Genomic DNA, 20,778 nt, shown 5'->3' on the forward strand with positions numbered 1-20,778 from the left:
TAATGAGAGTGGCGGTTTACTGCAATTACCCTACAGAGCGATATACCTTCAGTACAGATCTCACCCAATAAGCTTTGAGACAACATTATCTACTAATGATTAGGAAAGGAGAACATATCATGAGTCGGCTGTTCAAGGCGTCTTCATTCTTCAGTGTGCGTATTAACCTACGTTAAAGACCAAGTCTTCATGCAATACACATCATCATGTCAAATATGCTTCCTTTTTGTTCCTCCCAGAACCTGATGGTTTTCGGGTTAGAATACATTACTCCAACAGTAAATGCTGGTTGTTTATTTGTTTTGGGTTTTTGGGGTCTTTTGGGTTTTTTTGTTTCGGGTTTTTTTCTTGTTTTTTGTTTTGTTTTGTTTGTTTTGTTGTTGTTTCTTGAAGAGGCGAGCAGCTAGAACGAGCTGTGACATTCTGTGAAATGGATTGCATGCTATCGTACTGAAAGACTACAGTAGTCACAAAAGCATGTTGCCATAACAGAGAAGAACTCCCATATCATATTACACGGCTCGTGGTCAGTGGTCAGGTGTTTGATAATATTTCAAAATATTTTTTTCTTTCTTTCTTATTTCAAATATTTTCTTATATTTATTTTCAGTTAGATAGCAGCAAACACTCATTCAGAATTGGGTAAAGCGTCCCTAGCTATTGAACAATAGCGAGTGTCAAATTCAAGTGTGTAACACTGGAGAAATAGATGCCTTACCAATCCAGTACGTGGACGATCTGTATATTGGCAGGGAAAATAATAGAGTGTTATTTTCTCTGAACATAACTTAAGAAAAATGGAACTGTGACACCAACATTTTTAGTAATATTTGGGAGTGATAACCCTGCTTGGTTTCCTGGTTTTTTTCTAAACAGAGTGTAAACAAATAGTCACAATGCATGACACATGCATAACAATCACGTTCAGCGAATCAGACATGAAGTCTACTGGAATGTCAGCAAATTCAGTACGGACGCACTGACACACTTAACATGTCACATATCACATGTATATGTACCTGGCTGATAAGTGAGTGAAGGCCATCTTGACAATATAACAATAACCTCTTCGGAGTGTTCATTTATCTATGACAGTGGAAATGGAGAAGTTCATCCTTGTGTTCTTCTCGGTTATTGTGTCTTGTGCGGCAACACAACCCCCTAATATTGTCTTCATAGTTGCAGATGATTTGGGTGAGTAGATATGTACAAAGTGGATATGTGCACCTATCGTTCTAATTCTGATGTTATATGACAGACAGGCAGACAAACAGACACACACACATAGATATATGTATGTGTGTATATGTATATATATATATATGTGTGTGTGTGTGTGTGTGTGTGTGTGTAGATAACTGTTTATCGTTTTTATCAAGGATATGCAGTGTCATTCGTTGAGTGGTATTCTATGAATCATTTAGGTAATAACAACATGCCAAGGCAAGTGTACAGCCAAGCGTATAGAGAATGTAACATGTTAAAACGATTCTATTTCACACTTCAATTAAGGATTGACTGTGTATTTCTTTCGTTGCATTGAGGTATGAAACTAAAACACAATGTGCAAACAATGTGCTACGCGGATTCTTACAAAAGTTTGCACATTGTGTTTTAGTTTCATACCTCAATGCAACGAAAGAAATAGACAGTCAATTCTTATATTTAAATTCAACAACAAATACTATAGGCTTTCAACAATATTTCTTTAAACATAATCAAATTCATCGAAACAGGTATCTTTGTTGCCTCCGATTAACAATTTCGGTGTTAGAATTCGGTAATGGCGTGACGTGACTCAGGCGACTCATTTACACAAAATGACACGCCTATCACACCATTAGCCAATCAGCATAGAGCACCCCAAAACAGCTGTCAATCAACCAAGCAAACGTCGGGTGGCGAATCAGAACGGAACAGCACAACGTGACGCGTTCCGGTAACAGCAAAGTTTCTAGTTCAAACATTTGAATTATTACCAGCAAACTGAAAGACTCAGTTTGAAAAGTGAGATTTGGATATAGAAAGCCCGATGACATGAAGTTAGTGGAACTGAGATTGTTAGTGGGCAGCAGTATTTGCGCAAAATGGAAAGAGGCTGTGATGTGACTGGGATTGCGATGCCATGAACTGATGTTCCATCGTGTGCATGCTCTTGTCGAGGCGTTACAACGTTATTTAACGTTCACGGATAATTTTGAGTTGTTTGTTTATGCTAACCACAATGTATCCCTTCAATGTTTATCCAAAGTTCATCAGGGTACCTGAGTGAAGGGAATTCCCTCGCCGTGTAAAGGTATTCCCCGACATTGCTCAGGTCCGAAAGTAGTCCGGTTCGGTGGGCGTGGCTTAGCTTTTTAGATTCATTGGGAAATGAACTCAAAAGAAATGTTCCCAGTTAACCAATCAGACTGCCAGAATTTTAATGAACCCAATAAAAATTTAATTATTCAAGTATAAACATTACAACACATCGTGCCAGCTTTAATTTCAATCAGATACGATGTCAGTTTCCGACACTGAAACCAGAATCATCCCAAAACTGACTACAGGCAGGATCACCAACTGCCAGGAGGCAGGTGTGGCCAATGTTTTACAGCGCTTTTGAAAAAGTCCAACAGTATCATGGCGGGGGATACCAGAAATGGTCAGATCATATAGAACACGGGGCTTCACCGCTGTTATTCGGAAAGAAACTGACGCCCAGGTTAAATGTTACTCTTCTGTGATGCTTATGTATACTTAATTTTATCATGTCAACTTCTGTTGCACAAAGGATGGTACGATGTTGGGTTTCGAAACCCAAACATGAAGACTCCTAACATTGACAAACTGGCAACAGAGGGCATCATTTTTGAGAGCGCATATGTCCAGCCGTATTGCAGCCCGTAATTATAATTCGTTTTATCCCAGCCTTAAATTTGTATAACACAATAATCGCACCTTGCAAGTTCCATCTATATGTAATGAATTCAACAAACGTTAATGTATGCATTCATGATACCAATCGCCATAAACGTCAATAAGTGCTTTATCGAGATGAGATCATAAAGGAAATGCCTACTGTGGTTTTCAGTATGTGTAATGTTAGATATATAATGGTTCTCCTCAGTCGCCTATGATTGTTTACAGGTCTCGAACGGCCTTCATGAGTGGAATGTTTCCATTCAAGGTGGGCATGCAGGTAAGTGAAAGGAGATATTTGCTTATTATTTAATTTGAGCGTCATAAACTTTCATTATGATGGAACGATTCCGCATTTCGTCTTTCCATAAATTCGGGTTTTAACCATTGAGACTTTTGTAAGTAAAGATGAAATTAAACGTTGAGGTCGATTTTCAGGGATATACAACTTCATTATTCTGTATAGGCGACATTCCGACATTCTAATGTCGTTGACAAGAATTCTCTGTATGAGAATCTATGTTGAAACGTCAATTGTACAGAATAAAGAAGTTGTGTATCCATAAAAATAGTCCATATCCTTCATCAAAGAAGTCAATCACGAAATTGATAATATGATGTATCACGGTCTTGGTTATATATTTGGCAGCACAAAGTTCTTGGAGATAACCAGGCCGCTTGTGTGCCTCTCAACTATACCTTCCTGCCACAAGAGTTGAAGAAACTCGGCTATGCTACACACATGGTCGGCAAGTATGTCCAGCAAACTCAAAATCTGTTGAGCGAAGTTGCATTTCTGATTGCGTTGTTCAAACAAAGACCAGGAAAGATCAGAATCACAGATACCTAACATATACATGAATGTGAACATCTGCAGATGCAAGTGTATTAATCAGTAAATGATCAGGATTAAAGCATTTCCAGGTGTCATCATGCTGCACCACACTGGACCCTTCCACTGTTTTGGTTTTCCAGATGGCACCTGGGTTTCTGTAAATGGGAGTGCACACCAACGTACCGAGGGTTCGATACCTTCTTTGGTTACTACAGTGCAGCGGAGGGCTATTTCAATCACAGCAAGGGTACGTAGATGACGATCAGTACAACACACTATCAGTATATGTCAATATAGTCAATCACATAGTTTTGAATCACATTTCAAACACCTTTTTCTAAACAGTTAGTTACGTCCAAGAAATATCCTCATCAGGATGACTATGAACCCAATAGCCATGTACAAACAGGAGAACATATTTACCAACTGGAACATCATGGATTTTAGGATAGTAGGAAGGGATTTTATGAAAAACACTTGGATGTGTTTTGTGCCCTGAGCATAACACTTATGCTTACATAAGGCTTTAATTGTCACTCTTATATATCGCATTTGTCCCGTTTAACTGACCCACGTGCTTTTGAAAAGTATGTTCGTGGACCTCAGCGTGACGCTATGGACTGCATACCTATATCAAATTTCTACTTGCACTAACTCTTGCAGTAGCAGTTCTTCAAGATTCTTTGAACTGACAAAATATTTTATGGCATAAATGAATAATTAATGTGAATCCTTTTAACTGGAATGTGTTAACAACAATAATTTTAAGCCATCGACTCATTTGCAATTCAATGCTGGTACATCGTGAATGTGATTAAGCGTTTGTAACAGCTTCATGTCAACAGTGTCATGACCAATAGAGAACAGATGAGAAGTAGGGATACATTTTGTCCCAATCTGGTGTCACATACATTTTGCAGGTGCCTATTTGGACTACCGAGATAACAAAGTTCCCACCTGGGATTACAGAGGAGAGTATTCAGCTGTGAGTAACGTGCTAAAAAGTGACCAAACCAGTTGGATAATTAGTGTCATTTAGAACTGAAATGTTCGTTATTCTTGCCACTGATAATGACTGAGTAGATATCCTTTGGTGAGATACCTGTTTAAGAACGTTGCACTCAAGCATGTCTACATCTGACATATAGCCTCTCGTGACTTGTATGCATATATGTGTGTGTATGTGTGTGTGTGTGCGTGTGTGTGTGTGTGTGTTAGATTTACGATGACGCTTTCAAAGTATATTACACATTCTAAAACTACTTCCGGTTACGTCACATCCGGGATTACTATTTTGCGGAAGTCTGTGCAGCTGAGTGTGTGATCGGTCATTGCCTTCGTGTAATTCCGATTACTGTCTTGCTCTCTGAGTGGGATTCAAGAAGAAGCATCATAGAATTTGTACTTCACTAAGAAGGTTTATTCACAAGCATATCATTTGTTCCACTAACTTGTGTCTAATTCGATCAGGTTGTTCGAATGAAATGACTGCTTGTCAGTGTATTCTGAATAGGTTTTATCAGTATTAATTCAGTATCAGACAACATGTCTGACCTGATCACCGGCAGTAAAGAACTCATACACAAATGCAACATTGTATCAGATGTACTCATTCTGTCTCTGTTTCAGTATACATTCGCCCAGAAAGCTATTGACATTATCAACCAACACAACGTCTCCCAGCCTCTGTTTATGTACCTGCCGTATCAGAACGTACATGCCCCTATTGAGGTGAATACTCTTTCAGTTGGTTTGAACAGGCTGATTGAATAAAGCGATTACTTTTCGAACTACAGACAGTCTTCATTTGGCGTGAATGTATTGTGTAAAATCTAAAATTGATACGACAAATCCACATAGTACAATATAACCTGTGTTCTTTCCCTATCATTTTTGCCCCTTTGCGTATGTACGGAACTTTTAGCTGTTTTATAACACTTAAAATGAAACAAACACATCTACATATTACAAAATGTTCGCACATTTAATTTACGCTTTCATAAAAAATGTATCTGCATAAAATATTATAATGTGTCTTAGTGTTTATATTTTCATGGAGAGAGCTTTAAAATCCATCGGACGTTTCAGGTCACAGTCATGAAGATTCACATTCTTATCGACTAATTGTTGCATATTCAGGTCCCCGAAAAGTATTACAACATGTACCCTGACGTGTTAAACGAAGGCCGAAGAACATTTTCAGGTAATCCGACCTTTTTCAAAATGGAATTACACATACATTTCTGCATGTGTTCCGTGTTCATGGTCTTCACAGGACAGATCGATTGTCACAGCTGTGTTATTTGTAATGGGATTAAAGAGTAGTACAGTATGAGTCTCTGTATTAAGGAGGCAAAGTCAGGGCATCCTGGACCTCGTCCAAGACCCCAAGACATGTTCATCCAGTTACTCATAACAATCACACAGATACACTTCTGTGCATCATAACAGAAAATTCCTCCAAAGAATGAATAGATAAAATATGTGATACGGATTTGGGGTGAACATAAAGTTTCTTAATCATTTCGCTATTTGTCATATAGAAGTATGCGTAAAATATATCTGGATGAAATGTGGGAAAAATCATTTCTCTAGCTTAATACAATTTTAGATAAGGGACCAGCATATTCTAATTTATGGTTGGAAATAACTGGTTGAGATATACATTAAAGTCATATATCACACAAAAATAGCATTACGATACACGTTAATGATCTCTTTTTAGGAATGGTATCTGCCCTCGATGAAGCAGTTGGGAACGTAACACGTGCTCTCAAGGAGAAGGGGTTGTTTGAAAACACACTCATCCTGTTTACAGCTGATGTAAGGAAACAACAACTATGAAAGCAGTGATTTACAGTTATGTCTAAATCTATATATGTAAGGAAACAAATGCCAAGAACATGTATACAGTTTACATCCTTAACAAAGTTACTTATGTTGAAACGGGTCACCTGAAAGTCTATTGCCAATAACTGACATTCGTGGAAATGCCCGAAATGTTTGTATGCCAGTAATTGTGTATGCAACATAGTCTTATTTGACAGATCAATTAAAACTCACTATACCGAGGAACAGTAAGAGCTTTATACTGAATAATTAAGGAGTTTCATATCACTTCAGAATGGCGGTCCTGTAGAGGTATATGCCAGCAACTGGCCCCTAAGAGGAGGGAAGCACACAATCTGGGAGGGCGGCACGAGAGGGACATCCTTCATGTATGGAGCCGGTCTGAAGAAAACCAAGACAACTTATAGCGGGTTAGTAAATGCAATAACAGCGATCATGTCAACACCTCATGAAAGGAGAGCTTAATTCTGGAGAATACTACTTTTCACCGCATCAGCAAATTTCGAGATATTTCTAGAGCTAATGATGAGAGGTTTAAAAGCTTGGACAAACTGACCGTAGAGCATGTTCAGCAGTCCCGTAATCACAGACCTGTTTCATTACAGAATGATGCATGCTGCAGACTGGAAGCCCACCTTGGTGTCAGCAGCCGGTGGATCTCCAGGTAATAGCCACATTGCACTTAGCACAAATTCTTAAGTTTTAATTCTTTAATTTGTTTTTTTACTTTTTTATTTTATTCTTTGTTTTGTTTTGGATTGATCCATTTTAATTTATTAAAAAGAAAAACGCCATGAAATCCATGTATTTTATGCTTCCACGGTTGCAGAGACGTCAATCGATGGCATAAGTCACTGGGATTCCATCAGGAATGGCAATCCATCGTCAAGGACCGAGTTCATATACAACCTTGACGACTTCGAACCTGCAATGGAAGGTCATGCTGCAATAAGGTAAATACTGTTATGTATAGAATTACACAAATTATCTTGTTGCAACTGTTGCACCTAAATAAACGCCAAGACCTAAAGTGATGATGTAAACTGATCTGCGGTTGATGCAGATGGTAGTGTATTGTGGCCGAACCTGAAATGGTAATTTACCTTCAGTTGCTGGCGACTTATAGCCTGTGTTTACATATCATTGCTCTCTATTTTAATATTTTGATAACAACATGCTGGTTCAGATGTCAGTAGGGTTTCATAGACTAGTCTAAATCTTTCCATTAGCAATGTTGTCCACGTTACGATATGATTGTAATAACAGATACACATATAACGATCAACTAACTTAAGTTTGTATTCTGTACCACCCCACCTTGCGAGTACAAAAACAGACATAATGTCGTTCCTGATGAGTCAAAATGTTCAGCAATACATGCAATGAAGATCAAAGGATGCATGAAGTGATCCTGAGCTGTATTGGTTGTTGGTAGGGTTGGAGACTACAAGCTGATATTGGGCTATCCAGGAACACCCGATGGCTGGCACCAGCCTATGAACAAGACGAAGAATGACATTTATGACTCCATCATATACCTGAAAGGCGATTACCCAGCGCGTCTGTACAATATACGATGTAAGTCCAAAACAGAAATGACCCAACGTATATTGTAAGCAGGTTTTATCGTTCTCAAAAGGTATATGTTCACATACTCTACCCCTGCATATACTTGAGGTGTCTGTCATTATGTTCATATCTCTGTGTCTGTCTGCAGCGGATCCCACTGAGCGTTACAATCTAGCACCTAAGAAGCCGGACGTTGTGGACCAACTAAGAGCCCGGATTGAGGACTACCGGAAGCAGATGGTTCCCGCCCTTTACCCTCCCGGTGATCCTGCATCTAACCCTAAAAACTTCAGGAACGTCTGGAGCCCCGGATGGTGTTGACCTTGCATGTATTTATATGAAATAAGCGGAAGCAGTGTTGACTGAACGCGATTTGAATGAACTAGCCTATGCAGTAATATGATGCTGACTGAAGCTCATTTCGTTGAAATAATGCGTAATAATGTGTTGTTTGAAATTCAATCTATATGATATATCAAATAAATAATTGCTGTTTCCCGTGTCTTTCTTTCAACTGATATACTTGACTAATTGTGTTGATGGCATACATTTATTACTTTGATGAGTGAATGAGTGAGTGAATCAAACTTTGACGTCACCTTGCTCAAAATATCTTGCTACACAGTAAATTTTAATTGATAGATAATTTGTCATCGAAGGGCTGTAAAATAACTAATGAAAAAGTAAAGGTGCGTTTCTGACACGAAGGTGATAAGCCGTAGCACTTTAAACCACGAAATGGCAGAATCTCGTAATGCCACACCGTTTCCATCGCTTGATTGACTATGGCAGCTGAATTTGTAAAACTGAGTGCTGGTGTTCTGCGAAACCATGAAATACAACACAAAATCAAACAAACGAACAATCACACTGACACAAAAGCCTAACCAGTGATAAAACATATGTAACAGATATGAGTTTGTTGTCAGATTCGAATGTATCTCATATTTTGAATGCCTGTGCCTGTGAATCACTGTCAGTTGGTGATACGCTACACATCCCTTCATCAGGTTCAACATAGGGTGTATTCACTAACAATGTCTCGGAGATAGCAAGGTCAGTAGGGTATGGTTATGAGAACAAGAATATTTGTATGAGTCTCAAGAATATTTGTATGAGTTTCTGGTGAGGAGAGATGGTTCCGTGACATTGCTGTGTTATGTGAGTTCTGATGAGTTGAGTTGGGCACTTCGAAGATCATGTCATCAATTTGTTGGACAGATGAGACAATGTGTTTTAATTTATGTCAAATGTTTAATTAAAAGAATCACTTTTGTCAATAATGGATAGCTATACAAGAAGTAAGTGAGTAAGTAGGGTTTGAACTCCATTGTGAACATTATTTCAGTAATATCTTGCAAGATTATTTAATTCAGAATCTTCATTCTACCTTAAATGTAAATAAGATGATAAAGGGGTATAATCTTTTTGCCTTTTATTAATGTCGTCTCCTTTCTAAAGTGAATACTCTATGTATGTAACCAGCAGACATCAAGCGCTAACGAATTTTGATAAATGTTTGTCCTTTCATGACATAACAAGCTTTTAATTGTCAGAATTATGGTTTCCAGGGATAACATTTTCACCTTGAGCACAGAGTGAGTCATACACATAAAACACTTATGAATTTCGTTGTCATCCGGTGGTATCAGGCTCTGTTAGCAAGAGATAACATACATATCACTTTATAATGTGGTGATGTCATATCATAGCCTCAGCACAGGTAGATGAGCTAGACGGACAATCTACATTTAATCTGGAGCTGTTGCATATGACCAGGGCCACGTTATATTCCGAGATTCGTTTAGCTTGGTACGCAGAGGTGAGCAAACGCGCTCTGTGGGAGCTGACTGGTTTATATTACGGGTGACTGGTCTTGGAATGACTAAGAACATTCGAAGTTACACATGCTTAATTCAATAAATGGGTACATTCTTTCATTCTTACATGACTGAAGAAAACAAAAACGAGTTGTAAAGAGTTTCGTAGATACAATCAAACTAATGCTGGACATCTGTGCGAATGAGTTATTGTTGAGCTAAAATGTGTCTCGTTAAACAGATTTGACAGACTTAGTAAAGAAGATCTTAAGAACATCTTAGGAAGACATCAAGTAACCACTGACCCGTGATATAACTACTGTTATTACAGACTGGTGTATACTGTACACTGGAAGTCCACCTACGTCAGCAGCTAGCGGGACTCCTGGCAAAATTTTATTGTTTATTTCTTGTGAGGAAGATGATGGGTGTTGTCATAAATCAAGACATTTGATCTCATTCATCATCTCTTATGGCAACCATGGGTTATTGTTCTGAAAATCAGAAAGATGACATCTCTGCATGTACCTACATTTACAGCACGTACATATCCGTTTCTTTTCGGGTAGATGGAATTCCACAGAATAGATACATTTATAGAAGAGATTACGTGAACGTCAGCACAATTCATCTTGTTGTACTGATATCGATCTAGGGCATAAGCCAGGACGAGCTATATATACAACCTTGACAACTTTGAACATACACTTAAAGGACATGCTGCAATGAGGTGAATACAACTGAGCTACGTGACTGCAGAAACTAATGCCCCCTGCATGTATATTTAGACACACAACGACCTAAGATAACTAATTCCATTATGTCCAAACAGTGTATCTAATTACCAGAGAGTGCAGGGAGTGATCCTGTGTTGTGTATACTCACAGGATTGGAGACTACAAGCTGATATTGCGCTATCCAGGATCACCTGATGGCTGGCACGAACCTAAAACCAGGACAAAGGGAGACATTTATGATTCCATCGTGTACCTTGAAAGCGTCTGTTCAACATAAGATGTAAGTGAAGAACAAAAATATTTACCTTGCTTTTATGTAACATATTAGAAAAAATGTAAGGAATATTCATCCTAATGTATAAACATCAACACAATGAAAAGTATTAATTCAAATATGTGTCACACATCTGTGCAAAAGCTATCCATACACGTTAATCTATCTGTCATTGTTTGCTGGATTGACCATATAGTTTCAATGTGCGAAACCCATTTCGGGTCTTGTTCGGTGAAATAAAATTGCTCATGGTTCCCACTTGGAATGAGTTAATATTTAACGTCTCATTGGCAATGTTTCAGCCACATCGTGATGAGTCCCTCCAGGAAACCCCGCGTATTCACTCTCCATTTATGATATCCTCAGAAAACTAACCCAAATCTCCCCACTGCAATTCTTTACAACTACGTGTTCTTATCTCAGCTGTCCCTCCCTGTTGACAGGGCGATGGGGTAGCCTAATGGTTAAAGCGTCCGCTTGTTACGCCGAAGATCCAGGTTCGATTCCCCACAGGGGTACAATGTGTGAAGTCAATTTCTGGTGACCCCGTCGTGATTACTGGAATATTGATAAAGGTGGGGTAAATCCAAAACTCATTTACTCCCCTGCTCACAGTAACAGTTTACAGATACGTCACCTGTAGTACTGACAGATGGGTGACGATATCATACTATAAGACATGACTTGTTGCGATCTCATTCAATTAATAATATAACATTAATATTTTATAATATAAAGATCATCTAATAACAAAGCGCAGCATCCCCTTGAGTACGGCTATAAATGAACAATACTAATTTTGCTTGTTTATCTCAGAAGGGTGGACATCTTTACATCTCTAACACTGAGCTGGCCTTTCAGTATGTCTTCATTTTGCCATCAGGTGTCATAAATTGATGGTGTATGCCAGGGCGTGTTGGAGGCTTATGTACGTGTTGGAGACAAAGAGTCAGATGCTTTCTGTACAAAGATCAAGGGATGTACCTGAAAAGTAAATTGGGGTTATAACGAACTATGCTTCTTAAGAACTGAGATCAGCGGTCCCATTGAGCTGTGTGTTGATGCCTGAAAAGATTATTTCAGCCTACAGCTTATGTTTGTTTTGTCAGGGAACTAGGCTCAGTGAGTTTGGTTTGTGCTTGTCCTTTGCTCCAAGATCAATCGCTATTTAGTTCGGTCAAGACTGACAATCCACATGTCGCTGGTACATCTGTCGATTGGTGATAGATATATACATGTAGATATGTACATATCAACATACATGGAGACTCACTGTACCTTGTCCTCACGTGATTCTGACCAATGGCGTGCATGTTAGGACCTTCAGTTTAGTTCTGTTCTTCTGTCCTTGTGAAACTCTACAGATGGTTAAAGTGCTCTTGTCAGCATGTTTTTGTAACACATAGGAATGCACAACATGGCTGTTTTCCCATTCCATGGTTCGTGGTCTGAAAGATGATGTCTATAACACAAATTCTCACGCACAACTATAGCAACATTTCCCGAATCGTTCTAACGTTATTCCTTAATTTCAACAAACGCGAGCTTAAAAAATGAAACATATGTCAAAGTGGAGACATAGATATGCTTTAGTTGTCTTGTCTGTGACACAAGACGATCTATATATAGGCAGACAGGACAACAGAGTCTCACTTTCCCTGGACATGCAGCAGTGATGGTGTGTCTGAAGTTCCTTGCTCTGTTCCTATCTTTGTTGTCATTGTCATCAACGCAGCGTCCGAACATTGTGTTCATTGTCGCTGATGACTTAGGTAAGTGTAGATACATAAGGCTGTTAATATGTGGGTTAATGTGAAATACAGTCTGAAACAGCATATCATTCTAAGTGAATCTTGTAGATAATTACATAGCGGTTAATGAACATCGTGGTCATTGCAGCAGATGACTTAGATGAGTGTAGATACATGTACATACTCCAGATAATGTGTGAGTTAATGTGAACTACAATCTCAGAATATATTTTAAAGTTCTAAATGTGTCTTATAGATATTTCCGTAACGGTGTATAGCGTACATATCCGAGTAGTGACCCGACATTATGTGATTACACAGGTTGGTATGATGTTGGGTTCCGGAATCCTGACATTAAGACACCAAACATCGACAAACTGGCCACGGAAGGAATTATCTTCGAGAATGCATATGTACAGAATCTGTGCAGCCCGTGAATATATGTTCTGTTGTTTACAATGCAAATAACCATATAGATATATAACTAAAACTAACACAGTTATGTAGATGTACCTGAAGGTTCCTTTCAGGTTTGGTATATACAATACCGAGTTGATTAGATAAGAGCCTAGCCGTGAATGAAAGTCTGCCATAGGCTGACCTGCAAATGTTACAATATTCTGCCAAAGCCAGCATTATCATTTTGGCTTTGATATCTTTTTATCCATGGTTTCTTTGGAAATGTTGAGATACAGGAAACAAACTTGCATTACAATATTACACCTGCATCAACACATTCAATGTTTCAGATCCCGTACTGCTTTCATGAGTGGAATGTATCCATTCCACGCAGGCATGCAGGTAATCTCTATACTGCTTATACTGTCAGTGTCTATGCACCGGTGGTTAAATACAACAACCGTCATGAGAAAATTAAAGCCAATGCATTTTCTAGAGACTTTTTAAAAATGGAGAAAATGGTGAAGAATAACAGTACACTGACTCAGTAAAAACAAAACAATGTCGATATTACTAACGACCAAATGAACTTACACGTGCAAGGTAATCCTTGTTTCAACTCATATGCAAATAGATATGAGGGGAAATTGCGTGTAAATGCTTCGTCAGTTAGGACGTGACATGTCGCCAAGGCCAGGTCTGACTTGTAAAACTGAGTTTGATAAAGAAACTCTTGACGTCGCAGTCCGGCAAGAGAATATCGTTGTCAGTATGTAAAATTAATCTAAATCCTACAATCCATAATTATCTAGACGTAAACAAAATGAAAGGAACAATGTGTTCACACTTCAGAGTGTGATTCAAATAGGACATCGAAACAAGTGTAATGCATATTCTATCTTTGAATGTTCATCCCATCACGAGGCATTCCAGTGTTTGCAATATTTAAATGTTACAAATTCTAATATTTATTTGGTTTAGTCCCATCCGGGATTCGAACCCTCACCCTCACAATCAGGCACCACAATCGCCAGCGCACAAACTCAGCCGCCTAGCCCGCTCAGCAGGTACTGGAGCTCTAAACATAAATCTAAAATTCTTTGCCAAAGGTCGAAATCAGGATTAGCATTGGACACCATTTCGGTCAGTGATGCGTCAAGTGTGGGGACATGCTTGAAAAGTCTGTCATAAGTATTTTGACAACTTCACCGAGGCCACGTTATGACCTTGAAAATGAGAAGGATTGTTTTCTTTTACGTCGAATGCATAATGTCATCTCACAAATATGTCAATCATATTCAGCATGAGGTACTGCTCGGTGGTCAACCCGTGTGTGTGCCCCTCAACTATACATTCCTGCCCCAGGAACTAAAGAAACTCGGCTATGCCACGCACATGGTCGGAAAGTAGGTATTATACTACACTAAAGAACAATACTGTCTGACGTTAAAGACTTTAGTTGCAGCCATACTTCAGTTAAAACAAGAAATACGTTCCTGATATACATAAAGTTAGATTATAGTAACAAATCGAAGAAAGAACAGTAAAACAGGATATAGATGTAAACTCGCATGTACATGTACATGTAAAACATTTTACAACTGAAGACATAATACGATATACAAACAGGCTGTAGACTGCCAACAACTGAGAGTAGAAAGAGATCTTGGGCACTTGCAAAGATTTTGCTACCTGTTTGGACCCTAGCCGGATTACGCCATCTTTCAGCAGCTGGTGAATATGACAAACAGCCATGAATTATCGAGCACACATTCCAAGATTGATAACACAGAACGATTATGTACATTTTGAAGACGAAATCTTACAGGCCCTCTTGTGGGCAAAATACCTTTACAATAATTCGAGGCCCTCAACGGATACGAACAATCTCAGCAAAAATGTTTATCAACCAGTTGTAAAATCTATTTAACAAATTATAAAATATATCAATATAAATATCGTTTAGATGGCACCTGGGTTTCTGCAAGTGGGAGTGCACACCAACATACCGAGGCTTCGACACATACTTTGGCTACTACACTGCCAAGGAAGACTACTACAATCACTCTACTTGTGCGTAAAATTCTGCTTTAGAGTTGACAAAACAACTTCGTCTCTATTTTTGACAATTATGACGTATCGGCAGAGACCGTATTCAAGCACTTCAGGGAATGATGGGATACACCAGTTTCTATACAAGATACATGTACATATGATAATGCGACAACAATAACAAAGGTGGGATAACAAAGCATCAAAGAAAGCTACATAACCTTTTGTCATCTCTATACCACCAACTTGTCGAATGCCTCTCAATTAAGTCTTTTCCGACTAGGTGGCCTAAGGTGCATGTTTTATATTTTCGTGTTTGAACAATGCAGATATGTACGCATGTATAATATGGTTCTTAATACATATATTCTTCAGGGTGGAGTCCTTCTCTAGACTATCAAGATAATCGACTCCCCGCACGAGGCTATGCTGGTGTATATTCTGCTGTAAGTATGCAATGACGAAACAATTTTTAGTTTTACCTTTACAATCTTTTTTTTTTTTGCAACATTCATATTTTTTGTCTTCAAGTGTAAAACCTCAACGACTCACATTCACCTGTTTCATAATACGCATTCCGATTACCGTTTCAGTACACGTTCGCCCAGAGAGCAGTTGACATCATCCATCAACATAATACTTCACAGCCCCTGTTTATGTACCTTCCATATCAGAATGTGCATATGCCTATTGAGGTAATGAGACGAGCATTGTGAACCTGTGCCTATGAAAATTCAAACTAAACACTGTGTGTGTTGTAAATCAAGGATATATAATGTATGGGGTGTGCGGAGAGGAAGGGGCTTGAGGGAGGGCATCCGTGGAGTAAGCTCACCAACAGGCGACTGTTTACTCTTGCAACGACTTTCTGTCCATGCTTGTGCTTTCAAGTGTCACGCCAGAGCATTGGGGTATAATGTGATACAACAATATTAATGGCATCAATAGCAAAGTTAATTATGTATGGAGATGAGTGGTCCTTGAAAAGATGGTTACAGGGATGGCACAGTGACAGGTGCATGTTAGTCTGATATTCCGTTTCTTAACGTATGCACACGGCTATTTGACATCACAGGTTCCCAAGAAGTATGAGGATATGTATCCAAACGTGGTCAACCAAGGACGAAGAATATATAGTGGTATGCACTTTATCAATTTAGATTCTATTAATTGCTTTGCATGTTTTTTTTTTCTATTTTCCGTATATTTTGTTTCTGGTTTGTTTTCGATAGTCTTGCTCATCGTTCATCGTAATTACGGTTTCGAGTTACTCTTAGCAATAAAGAAGGCACCAGGCATACGTTTATCTCATTCGACGGAATTTGCTGTGGCGAGTTGTCCATGTACTTTTCTACCCTTTGATTGGGTGAACGTGCTTTGTTATGTGTTACCCTGAAGTGTCAAGATATGTGATTGTAATCCAATAACGTTTTAAAACCCTGATCTAAAACTCTTTTTTCCAACAGGAATGGTGTCTGCCCTGGATGAGGCGGTGGGAAATGTTACCCAGGCCCTGAAGGATCGGGGCCTGTTTGAAAATACTCTCATTCTATTCACTGCAGATGTGAGTTGTTTCAGTTCAACATTGGGAGGCTTGAAAAACAATTTCGTGTTCACATTCACTGTGAATGGTTTCTCCACATGAAGATGTCTTCATGCGGTGGCACATGGGATCTGTGTGAATGTATATCATTAGGTTCAGAATGTAAAATCAGACCTTTCTTTATACCTTGGTCATTATATTATACACACATATAAGATATCTTACACGCATACATGAACACATCGTCTAAGAGTAACTCTGCTGAACTCTTGCGTGAACTCTAGCAATGCTAAATCCAAATATTTAACAGTCTCTTTTTCCATGCAGAGTACAGATAAGTGATGTGCTGTAATGCCATTCTCCCATGTAATGATAAAATATCTTCTCTCAGAATGGAGGTCCTATTGAATACTATGCCAGCAACTGGCCATTGAGAGGAGGAAAGCACACAGTTTGGGAGGGAGGAACGAGGGGTGCATCCTTTATGTATGGCGCTGGGCTCCAGAAGACAAGGACCACATACGACGGGTAGCTGATCCGGACATAAGCAGAAACCAATTTCTGATTTTAGTTTAATATTCTCTTCTAGTCACAGTATACAAAAGTATTTTAAATTATGTGGTTCAGCCAGTAATGTTCAGTGATAATATCGCATGTTCTCATGACTGCTTTCAATCACGAGCACCTAAGCATGGTTCTTAGTAAATGCGATTTTGTACTGCCTAAACAGGATGATCCACGCCGTTGACTGGAAATCTACTTTAGTATCTGCTGCTGGAGGGACGCCGGGTAGGGAGATTCACATATATATTTCTTTTCAAGGATTTGGTCAAAGCTACAGACGAGAAAGATGAATTTGGTTGCTCTAAATAATCATATTATCACTAAAGATCATCGGAAATGTAGTACAAAATGTATTGCAATCTTTATTGTATGTTGGGCGCAGAAACTGACATTGATGGAATGAGTCACTGGGATTCTATTCGAAATGGCCTTCCCTCGTCAAGGACAGAGTTCATCTACCACATTGACGACTTTCAAATTGCAGTTGAGGGACATGCTGGTATAAGGTATTGTAAACATTCAGTCAATCGATTGTATCACATGTACCTGAAAGTCTAATAGATTATCCATGAAAAGGTCATCTTAATGTAGTGTTCAGTTCATGGACGTTTTGCATATTTGGCATACAATACCCGATTATATAGTTATCGTCATAAAGGCAAAGAAGTGCCAGCTCAAAGTATCTATGTCTCTCTCCTTGTGTATCAGAGTAGGAGACTACAAACTGATCCTCGGGTTCCCTGGAGGCCCTGATGGCTGGCACAGACCCATGAACAAGACCGAGGACGACAAATATGAACAAACACCTTACACCTCAGGAGATACTCCAATCCACCTCTTCAACATTCGAGGTACACTTTGACATACAAATATGCCTGAACTTTTGAAGGAAGTTTATGATCTTCCAATATCTGTGCAACACACTGTATGTACTACCTGTTAATATGCACTGTCAAATGGCCATTCGTGGTTTGAACTTGAACCAATCCATCTTTACTAGAAAAGTTAATAATAACTATGTTTCATAAAGAAATGGGTTACTAAAGTGTGGTTTTCAATCTGCAATAAGACACGACATTTATTAATAACTGGTCCAACACCATCAACCACACACTGTAGGCGGCCAATCATGTATACAGATGGCATGGCCTACAATGCTGTCAAAAATATGCAACATAAAGATTCTGTACAGTTGATAAAGCAAAATGCTCATTCAAATGTGTATTCTGATTCTCATTCAGAGGATCCGACCGAGCACAACGACCTTGCACAGAAGATGCCTGACATGGTTGCCAAGTTGCGTGCCCGTTTTGAGGACTACAAAAAGACCATGGTGCCAGCCAATTTCCCCCCTGAGGATCCTGCATCTAACCCGCATTTGTTTGGAGGCGCTTGGACTCCTGGATGGTGCTAACTTGATGACTATAGGTCAATATAGCAATGCATGGAACATGTGAAAATGTTTGTTATGTTTCTACCAACATTTGCAATCAAACCCAGGAATTTCATTATATCTACACCATATCGACCAAACATTACGATCCAGATATACACATAGTATGACCTGGAATTGAGAAGTTTAGGAATATATTTAATATGATTTCTAGTATAAACAACCTTGACCAGCTATCAAGCGCTTGGTTTCTTTCGAGAGAGACTACTTCGTCAATCCCTTTTCATTAGAGTGTGAGAGTCATGCCCCTTTGTTTACTAGCTAGCAGACGACATTTTCAGTGATCGTCTGCACAGATGATTTAGATAAGAGGAGGTTGATTTTTTCGAGTATTATAACAAGGACATACCATCAGCTAAAGTGATTTCAAATAGACTGGGCATCCATTTGTGCACTGTTTCTCGTGTTTTGAAAAATAGTGCACATGGATATGACATTGAGCACCAGGGAGGTGCAGGTAGGCCTAAAAATCTGACTGTCGGTGACAGTTGGTATTCTAAAAACGAACGAAGGCGTTTAGAACACCTAAGTCTAGATATGACTGATAGAGGAACTGTATATGTCTGTAAGGACACAATTAGAACTGAACTGAATGCAATGGTGTGGTAAAAAGTCCAGGACGTCCATCACCGATCATGAAACCTGAACAAAAGAAGCGAAGTTTGAACTGGTGCTTACAGCATAGAACATTTAACTTTAAGTTCTGTGTGGCTGTTTCCTGATACACTGCAATTCTGAACCAAACAGACTGAAAAACTTTGTGTCAGCGTTCGAAGTACAGTCTGAAATTTAACATGCGGGGTGGCATATCAGTGTTAGGGGCACCGTCCATCTGTGTATTTGAAGGGAACACAAAGAGTGAACAATACACAGACATTCTTAAAGGACATTTACTTCCATCTGCTCACGTTTGTTACAGAAATTTTGGATTTTCCAGCAGGACAGCACCCCATAAATATCGTTCAAAGCATTCACAGGCCTGTTTTCGCACCCAAAATATGACATTATTAGATAGGCCAAGATATAGCTCAGACATAAATCCAACAGAACATGTTTTGGGACTTATGAAGGAAAGTGTCAATAAGAGAAGTCTGACAAATACTGCTGAAATGAAAGAAGAGGTGGTCCGATATTGGGGTAGCATGGACCACGACTTTCCAACTTCTTTGATCAGTGGTAGGCCCCGTTGCACTGAAGCCTTGCTGCCCATGGTGACATGACAAAATACTAAAATTCTTTAATTCTGGAGTTATGTTCTGCTAATATTCACATTTAATACGCGAGTAATGAGTGAAAAAAATAAAAAATGCAATCTTCAAATTTTCAATACTTTCTGGTAATACTAAACACGAATTAAAGATGGTTTCATTGCATCTAAAAGTATTCCTTTTCCGTTGCATGTCCACATATCCAGTTCTCGACATATAGCAATATAGCATCTTAGTGGTGTACTTAAAACCTTCACACTAAATTAAAGGACACAAACTGAAAGACTGCACCACTTTATTTGTTTGCGATGTCATATCTTCCAAGACGTGTAACAAAAGCACATGCGTTCTTTATTAGTCCTGCAGCTATTCCTGTAGGTGACAGAAGATCGAGTTCAGTCTCATCTGTCCTGATCGAACAAATCACATGTCCTTCATAGACACTAGTTTGCTGGCTTGAGTGATCCTTCAATGGATCGGACAGAATGCGTCGGGAATGTTGTTTCCTATGTGGCACTATACAACTACTAACCAAACAAATGAAGGCGATAAAACAACAAAACAACAAAGCCAAACCAACTGTAGTACGCACGCGACTATTATGACTTTTATATACACCAGAATGCCTGCGTAACTCATGTATAAAGCGAACCCCATCATTTAAGATATTGTTTGAGGGACATACTTTACATGTGCAATTCACTTTAACATGTGGCTAGGATATGATCATCTATTCAGACCAAAGTTTTGATTGTCCTAAGATTCCGGTTGTGTTTATGTTCATGCGTATATATTAAGAGCTTCTGAATCACTGTCAGG

At 38.9% G+C, this 20,778-nt stretch overlaps 2 protein-coding genes across 2 annotated transcripts; both read left to right on the forward strand.

Annotated features, from left to right (window-relative positions):
* The first annotated feature begins 1,056 nt into the window (after nucleotides 1-1,056).
* On the forward strand, nucleotides 1,057-8,654 carry LOC137268171 (arylsulfatase B-like). The gene is made up of 14 exons (XM_067802703.1): nucleotides 1,057-1,194; nucleotides 2,777-2,888; nucleotides 3,133-3,184; nucleotides 3,554-3,657; nucleotides 3,880-3,986; nucleotides 4,660-4,724; nucleotides 5,369-5,470; nucleotides 5,879-5,942; nucleotides 6,465-6,562; nucleotides 6,863-6,999; nucleotides 7,195-7,253; nucleotides 7,419-7,542; nucleotides 8,025-8,167; nucleotides 8,307-8,654. Exons 1-14 carry the CDS (start codon nucleotides 1,089-1,091, stop codon nucleotides 8,477-8,479), a joined length of 1,446 nt encoding a protein of 481 aa, XP_067658804.1. The 5' UTR covers nucleotides 1,057-1,088; the 3' UTR covers nucleotides 8,480-8,654.
* A 3,938-nt stretch (nucleotides 8,655-12,592) lies between these two features.
* Nucleotides 12,593-18,752, forward strand: LOC137268045 (arylsulfatase B-like). The gene is made up of 14 exons (XM_067802546.1): nucleotides 12,593-12,761; nucleotides 13,062-13,173; nucleotides 13,490-13,541; nucleotides 14,442-14,545; nucleotides 15,106-15,212; nucleotides 15,567-15,637; nucleotides 15,785-15,886; nucleotides 16,267-16,330; nucleotides 16,658-16,755; nucleotides 17,126-17,262; nucleotides 17,465-17,523; nucleotides 17,681-17,804; nucleotides 18,007-18,149; nucleotides 18,540-18,752. Exons 1-14 carry the CDS (start codon nucleotides 12,665-12,667, stop codon nucleotides 18,710-18,712), a joined length of 1,443 nt encoding a protein of 480 aa, XP_067658647.1. The 5' UTR covers nucleotides 12,593-12,664; the 3' UTR covers nucleotides 18,713-18,752.
* The last annotated feature ends 2,026 nt before the right edge of the window (nucleotides 18,753-20,778 follow it).

The sequence above is a fragment of the Haliotis asinina genome, chromosome 16, assembly GCF_037392515.1.
Source record: "Haliotis asinina isolate JCU_RB_2024 chromosome 16, JCU_Hal_asi_v2, whole genome shotgun sequence".
NCBI lineage: Eukaryota > Metazoa > Mollusca > Gastropoda > Lepetellida > Haliotidae > Haliotis > Haliotis asinina.